The sequence below is a fragment of the Loa loa genome, assembly GCF_000183805.2.
Source record: "Loa loa unplaced genomic scaffold supercont3.122, whole genome shotgun sequence".
Taxonomy (NCBI): domain Eukaryota; kingdom Metazoa; phylum Nematoda; class Chromadorea; order Rhabditida; family Onchocercidae; genus Loa; species Loa loa.
In genome coordinates this window covers 120557-128772 of record NW_018108302.1, presented here as the reverse complement: position 1 = coordinate 128772, position 8216 = coordinate 120557, and the positions used below count along the sequence as shown (strand labels likewise).

Below are 8216 nucleotides of genomic sequence, written 5' to 3'. Positions count from 1 at the left end.
TAGAAAAGATTTTTTTTTTTAAAAAAAAAATGGCTTTTTAAAATTTATAAGAGGAATGTTGAAATTTTTTTTTTTTAAAAAATTAAAATAAAAATGAAAAGACTGATTAGTAAGGCGTTAAAAATACGAAACAAAATTTGTTAGAATCAATATGATGAATGAATATTCCATTCGATTTATTATCAAATAAAATGCCATTATCATCGATAGCTATTTCGTCAATATGCTTTTTCACCAATGTGAAATGGAACATTAATGGAACAAAATTTTCTTTTCCAATTTTAGATTAAAACTAAAAAATTTTTCCTTGAAAGATTTTTTTTTGCTAAAATTTAAATTTGAATTTAAGAAGAAATTAATAATTAAAATTGATAAAATATAGTTTGAGAAGAAGATAATATTAAATATTGTGGATTTGTATCAAAATTTTTGCTATAATATTATTTATTAATAATACATGCATATCAAAAATTTAACTTATTTTAAATTTTCTTTTAAAAAAAAAAAAAATTTACGAATCTCTATGACATTATATATGATTATATAAATCTTTGAAATGATCGTTTTTCTTTTTTTGATATCATTTGAGATTCTGATAAATCAATATATACCAACAAAAAGGATACGGTAATTATAAATTGATCATTTTAAATATTACATCTAATTTCGTTGATGATAGAATTATTTCGGTGAAATAATAATTTTAAAATTATATTTTTATCAAAAGTTTCGAAAAAATTTGAAATAAATGATAGATATATTTGATGGTTTGTTAAAAAATTACAATATTTTTGATTGTAAAAGAAATACCAAACCATCCCTTTAATATAATATTCTTTTTAAATTTAATTTAGACAATGTTGATATCATTTTATTGGAATGGTTCAGGTTGGTATAAAGTTTATCCGGATTTCCTGAATGTTAATACTTTCTTGCATATGGTAATCGTTAGACTGATGTAAGCAATACAGATTCGATCTGGAATGAGTATGATTAGATTAAATGATATTTTTATTGTAATTAAAACAATGATCTCGTCAAAAAATCAATATTATTTCCATTCCCGAGAATATTTTCTTAAGATTCTTGACCTGTATTTATGATTTCCATTTATTATTAGATTCTACCGAAAAGAGAGAATCCATCTCTAATAATTACAGTATCATAAGGAAGCTGAATCTTAATTTATTAGTTATAACAACGATTCTACTGCATTTTTCTTGATTTTAACCTGATGAACTACGGGAATCTTTCGAATAACTGAATTAGCCAGAGGTCAAGAAGAGTACAGAGGTCAAAAAGTGACACATTGATACTTACTAAATTTATACTTTGATATCATGCATAGAAAAAGGATTAATTACATTTAATTCATATAATTTTCAAATCGAATGTTGTATTCAGATATTATGTATTTTCTAGAAAAAAGTTAATTACCTAGAAAAAGGTTAGAAAAAAGATCGATTAAATATTTTGAAGCATTAAGTATTATCAACACTTCCAACTATAAACATAACAATAATCCATTCAGGAAATAGGATTAGAAATTAAAACTTTACTTTACTTTAAAGTATTTGATGATAACAGTGAATATTACATGATAAAATGATAATAGCGTATGGATGATTCACTAATGATAATGCTATAAAGTATTGATAACAATCAATAAATTGATACTGCATAACAATAATCTATTCAGGAAATGGAATTGGAAATTAAAACTTTACTTTACTTTAAAGTATTTGATGATAACAGTGAATATTACATGATAAAGTGATAATAATGTATGGATGATTCATTAATGATAATGCTGTAAAGTATTGATAAGAATCAATAAATTGATACTGGAAAAAGTATTAAAATTATTGAGAAACTATGAAATTTGGTAAATAAACAAACGGCTAAAATGATAAGAAAGAAATGATGAAATGTTTGCTAAATGATAAGTGTTATGAAATAAATAGATGATATGAAAAAGTTTTTAGTGCAAGCGTACTTCTCTACTTCTCATTTCTTCTCACTCTGATAACAATTAGTTGGTTAAGCAAGCATTGATGGATACATAAATAATTATTCAGGTATAAAATATGCTAAAATAATCATTTCAAAAATAATAACTCCAATGATCAATCAATCAATCAATTAATTAATTAATTAATTAATCAATTGATCAATCAATGATCATGTTGAATTCCGTTAATATATGTTTGTTGAATAAAAATATCTTGTTGTTTTAATTAAAGCAAATGGAAATTTTAAAATGAAACTTTGCAAAATGTGACAAAAATATAAAAGCAAAAGAAATGCATGGATGACTTCAAGCACAATATTAGCTATGTTAGCATTGCTATTGTTAATTGTAGGTGACACATTTAAACAGAAAAGTTTTAATTGACAGCAACAGTAAGAGATGAACTTGGCTGAAGAATTAAAGAGATCAATTTCAATATGTCTGTAAGGTGTCATAGTCATAATTAACCTTTTTTTTTTTCTTTTTAAATAAAACAAGTATTTTGCAAATCTAAAAAAGGCAGGCGATTTTACATTTCACCAGTTAGATTATATTTTCAAATTTGTTTTCAAAAAAAAAAAAATTACTTGAATTGGTTCAATTAAAATTATATTTTTTGGAAAAAAAAAAGAAAACTTAAACTTTAATGATGAAAATTGGATATTCGATCATCCATCCATTCATTTCTGCTTTTCATATCTATCAGGAAATTTACGGGAAATTTAAATGCGAGAAAGAAATGCCAGAAAAAGAGACCGAGAAATCGTATATCATCAATCAATAGCAAACATTTTTCATCCTTTCTACGCAAAGAAAAAGCATGCATAATTGATAATGTCATTTTTGCAACTTTTTTTTTCTTTTTTTTACATCTTATGCAAAATAGCATGCACTGTAAACGTATGCATGCGTATGCGTTTGCATGCACTGTATGCATGAACGTGCATTTTATTCATGCATTTTTGCTTTTTAAAAAATTTTAAGCATTAATTGGTCATTAGAGCTAACTGTATGACAAGCTTCCAATATAAACAAATCTTTTTTTTTATATCGTAAACAAAAAAAACTAAAAAAAAAAACAACAAAACTTTCTCTATTTTTTGTAACATTATTAATGAGAAAAGAAGAAAGAAAGAGAGAGAATAAGAGAGAGAGAGAGAGAGAAGAAGAGATAGAATGAATCGATCGGAATTGATCATTTCATACAATTCATTGATCAATTTGAATGAATGTTTCATTGATATAATTAATATTAACATTGAATTATTATTCAAATTCATTCATATTAAAAGGTAAAATTTTCACAATCTTTTATTTTCATCAATTTTTTTTCTTTTTTTGCTTTTTAGAAAAAAAATTTTTTTTTTTTTGAATATATTTAACAAAAGGACAAAATGTAATGCATTTTATTCTGTTACTTTAACTCTTTACGATATACTCTTATTTTAATATCTTTCCATTTTTTTCTTACTTATCTTCCTTCTTCCTATTTCTTTCCCATAATCTTTATTTTCTTATCCTCTAACCTTTTTGCGCCGAACATTCTGAGCGAATTTGTCATAGCAACTGGTAAAGCAACGAATTTTTCTTTTTTCTTTTTTTTTCTTTTTTTTTGTTTAACAAATTTATCCAAGCATAATATTTTAACATTTTCATAATATTTTTAATATTTTTTTGAATTTTCAAAAATCAAATCTGAGTAAAATTTGAATGGAATTTAAAGACAGTCAATAAATCTCAAAATTATAATTTCATTTTATTTTTTCAAATTTTAATACATTTTGAAATGTTTTTCTCATTTGAATATTTTACATATTTGAAGTGTTTTCACAAAAACAAATTCCCAATAATGTAACAATTACAGTATATTTAATTTTAAAAGAATACTTACCTTGCTGATAGAGTTACATTTACTTTTAAGAGAACCGAATTTTGAAAATGTAAAATTTTTATGCATAACCTATAGTAGGACTAATTAGTCTTAACAAATAGTACCTGATAGTGTTCCACTTTTTGCATAATTCCTTCTCCCTCTCTCCTGAAATTCACTTTTATCTCTTTGTTTTTTATTATTGTCTGATTGTATTTGCTGTTCTTCGAAAAGTACTTCGTCCATTTTTCCGTCTGTGTTATCGGTTTAGAAAAAAAAAAAATTGGCATTTAAAAATTTTGTTTTAAAATTTAAACAGCAAACTTTTTAAATGCCAATTTAACGATATGTTTTAAGGGTAAAAGGAAGAAAAAAGACAATTGATATTGATAATATTAGCTACATTAATATTGTTAATGATAATTAAAATCATTATTTAAGAGTAAAATTGAAAACAATTGAATTTGTACCACAAATTTTGTACCCCTTTGTTAAATCATTGATAATACTGAAAGATATCAGTTTAGAAGCATCTTTGCCTAAGCAATAATGATTTTGTAGCCAAAACAGATGTTGACATAGATGTTGGATAAATAAAACGATGAAGGGAAGAAAATGAATCGTCATCAAAAAAGAAAGAGACAGAAGTGTTTGAATCACAGAATGGATGATTTATTATGCATCATCTATTTTAGCAGAATTTATCTCCATTCATTTCTATCATTACATAACAAAAAAAATCTTCCCATTTATTCTTAAATTGTATTTAACGTCACGTGATACCATTGTTCACGTATTCAAGTACCATTAAGCATAACAAAATCTCATAATTATATCTGTAATAATAATGTTAGACATAGCATGAATGAGAATGATTGACTTTGTCAAACTATTAAACTAAACTCATTCATTTTAAACTGCTTTGACCTGTCAAATTATTAAACTAAAACTAATAAAAAAAATCCGTTCATTGTGTAATATTGGTAATGATGAGAGCAATAATGCAAATAAAACATATCAACTTTTTGACATAAGTATAGACTACTTTAATTTTTCAGCGATAATCCAAAAACATTTGATTTTAAACAGTACACATTTCTTTTTTTTTAAAAAAAAAAAGAAAATGTGATATGGCGTTAACTTCAATCAGAAAATTTTCTATTTATTCAAAATTCAGCTGAATAACATTGGCAATCCTTTTAATTTTTCTCCTTGCATTTCATGAAGGACCTGAATTTAAATGAAAAAAAAAAGAAATCGTTTGAAGGAAAAAGAAAGTAATTCGAAATATTTGAACTATCTTTTAAGCAGCTGTGGTAACCGTTGTTGACTATCAAAAAGAAATCACAAACTACTCCGCCATAATATTATAATTATAACAAAGAAAATCTTATAGCACATTTACCACAAGTTTAAAGCCCTCAACTTGTTCCTGCCATAAGTTCTGAATCATGAAAATCCGAAGTAACAGTTTGGTTACAAATTCTCTAAGCTGCATCTAACCTAATCTGAAATAGGCACAAAGTCATATGAAAATAAACATTTCCAGATGATAAATTCGGATTTGAAGAAATCGAAGTTATGCACTAAAAAGAACATTTATTTTTTAGTTTGTATTTATCTCAACATCAGAGTGAGAAATAAAACGCCACGTAAAAAACGATGTTATTTTAACCCTATAGAATTCTTCAGGATGAATAATAATACTGATCGCTTTTCATACAAATTTCAATAGAACATTGCATACGAACAATAATTCAAAAATCAGAAAGGAAAAATAATTCAAAAATTTTCTAATTAATACATATGCTCAGAATTATTACTTCGTGGCATTTTGATTTTCTCGAAATTCTTCGTAATCATATCATGTAGTGTAGCAAAGTGATTGCGCATTTCAGTTAACACAAGACGGATATTGATGAACTGCTTCTCATCCATATCCAGGATTGCTCGACGGTAATCTTCCTGAACAGAATTTTATGGATTTTTTCCCTGGGGAACATGAAATCGAATAAAAATAAGCACCAAATATCATTTTAGACAGCTGGCATATTAAAGTTGCACAATGCACACATAACTACTGTAAAGCAAAACCTTGGAATTTCAGATATAAATACTCAAACATAACTTACAACATGCGGATACTTGGCTACTTTAGTTACCAAACGAGCACGGCTAACGAAATATCGTGACATTTGATCAAGAAATGATGCTGCTTCACCCTCGACAGTACGCACCTGAGAAATAGCAACTTCAATTATGTTCAAGTTTCAGGTATATTTTGACGGGCCTTAAACTTTAGAATATAATAAAATAATTCAAAATTTATCACACAGTACAATGAATGACGATGAAATAAAAGAAAAAGTACGTTTGGATTTCAGAAATTAAAATTCTAAGAGGACCTCACTCAGAGCTTCTTCCTGTATGGAAACCCCAAAGTTGTTACCATCTTCAATACGTGGAATCAAAAACAAAATCCACATTTTTACCTGAAAAGTGCCAACTCAGTAGAGTTTATAAAAGTTTCCAAATTACAATGCTGTCTGATAGCAGAATAGTAAAAGATCAAATTGATTGGAAACCTGAAACTTTTCCTTTTTGTTACAGTAGAAATACAAATCTAAAGCAAACCTTGTTGACCGCTTCAACCGAATCACGAAGTAAAGGCCGTGTGATATCGGTGAGACCAGCAAGCTTTTCGTTACATTTAACCGTCCCATTTATAAAACCATAGACTGAAGTGCCTGAAAACGTGTATCCCCTTATTAGATAATAATACAGCAATGTTCGTAGTTTAGATAACTCCTGTCATTACTAATTTTAAAAATCACTGATTTTAACGATAGGTTCACCTAGCCATACTGAATGGCTGGTCAATTCTGGATAATCCTTTAATCGTGACTTAAACGGTGCTAACATATAAAGTTTCTAAAAAAAAAAAAAAACTAATATCTGCACCCATTTTCGGATGTTGCGTTAAAAGCAGTGATTGTATCAATAAAATGTACATAATACAAATAAACGATACCATGAAGTGGTTGAACACTAGCATGATCAATTTTCCGCTTTTTTTTCAGAATCCCATCATCATTTTCATGTTCAGTAGAGTTTCTATCATTCTGCAAATATCATTTTAATGGACCTAATAAAATCCAAAAAAAGCCTTTCAGCAATACAGCAACAATAATTTCAAATTTAGTAACTACCGCATATTCTATTAGTTGTTCCGAGTATGGAATTCCTAAGTCAATATTCGGTAAGAGTTCTGGCAACCGCTCATAGGAGAACCGCTCGTCCTAAAAAAAAAAGAAAAAAAATAACCATTTTAAATAGGTGTTAAAATGAGGTAGTAATGAATAAATGCTTACAAAATATTGAAATATCTGAGGTCAAAAAAGAAAAAAACACTTGTTTGGCAAATAAAACCAAATGATACAAAAAATGATTTCCAGCATTTGTCAAAATCTACTAATGAACAAGTGTGCCTTCATAGGAAATTATTTCAAAAATTTCAAAGACAAATAACAAGTACACTAGAAACAAACCAACCTCAAGTAGATTATTGAATTCGAGTACTTTTTTCGGGAATTCTTCTAACACAATTTTTTCAGCTTGTTTCATTAAATTTGTTTTGTATGCATCAAGCTGAAATTAATTTAAGATAACGTCCCGTCCCAGGAGGTCTGAATTACTTAGCCTTCCTACTATTACCTACCAATTTCCATCACTTGGAAATGTGCTTTTTGTAATCGTACTCCCTCTCCAGTAATTTAGTTCAGGCAAAATTCATATGACAACTGCCTGTCTCTTACGCATTCCAAATGCATTTAAACCAACAGCTGATACTGTCAGTAAAACCTTCAATTGCATGCTGATGGCAAATTTCAATTCGACATTTTATTTAAAGCTCCTTTTCAGCTTCATGATATCGTAACAATTTATTTACTAATTCATTGTGTGACAATTAAACTTACACCACGTACAGCTGCACTCTTTTGTTTCTTCTCAGATAACATTATGCAGCTTAGGCCTAAAAATCGAACAAGATGAAATTTTTGGATCCGATGGAACAAATGCAATTAATGCACAATGCAAAGCCAAAGGATAAAAAAAATATTGAAAACCCTCCCAAATATATTCACTTTCTACAAAACCATTTAAGAATAAGCGATTCTCCAAACTGAACGGCAAAAAAAAAGAAAAAAATCCACAACATTACAAAGAAAACAAGGCAGTACAAATTGGTTTGGTCTACTAACCAGGCGTAAACGAATAAATAGATCAACAAAAGATTCCAGAATATTTATTAACATTCTTTTACTCATAAGATTA

General features: G+C 27.2%; 1 protein-coding gene across 1 annotated transcript; it reads right to left on the bottom strand.

Annotated features, from left to right (window-relative positions):
- Positions 1-5463: 5463 nt before the first annotated feature.
- LOAG_03437 (proteasome activator pa28 beta subunit family protein) lies at positions 5464-7924 on the bottom strand. The gene is made up of 8 exons (XM_003138974.2): positions 7859-7924; positions 7434-7529; positions 7091-7180; positions 6913-7003; positions 6516-6628; positions 6287-6373; positions 6014-6118; positions 5464-5846 (listed from the first exon to the last, which is right to left on the bottom strand). The coding sequence occupies exons 1-8, from the start codon at positions 7898-7900 to the stop codon at positions 5679-5681; spliced, it is 792 nt and encodes a 263-aa protein (XP_003139022.1). The 5' UTR covers positions 7901-7924; the 3' UTR covers positions 5464-5678.
- Between the last annotated feature and the right edge of the window lie 292 nt (positions 7925-8216).

What these genes read in the sequence shown, in the direction of transcription:
- LOAG_03437 (XM_003138974.2), bottom strand. Translation starts at nt 7,900, where the DNA reads ATGTTATCTGAGAAGAAACAAAAGAGTGCAGCTGTACGTGGT. An exon ending in AGGAAGAAGCTCTGAGTGAG is followed by an intron (nt 6,119 to 6,286) that starts GTCCTCTTAGAA and finishes GCTATTTCTCAG; the next exon opens with GTGCGTACTGTCGAGGGTGA. An exon ending in TAGCCAAGTATCCGCATGTT is followed by an intron (nt 5,847 to 6,013) that starts GTAAGTTATGTT and finishes AATTCTGTTCAG; the next exon opens with GAAGATTACCGTCGAGCAAT.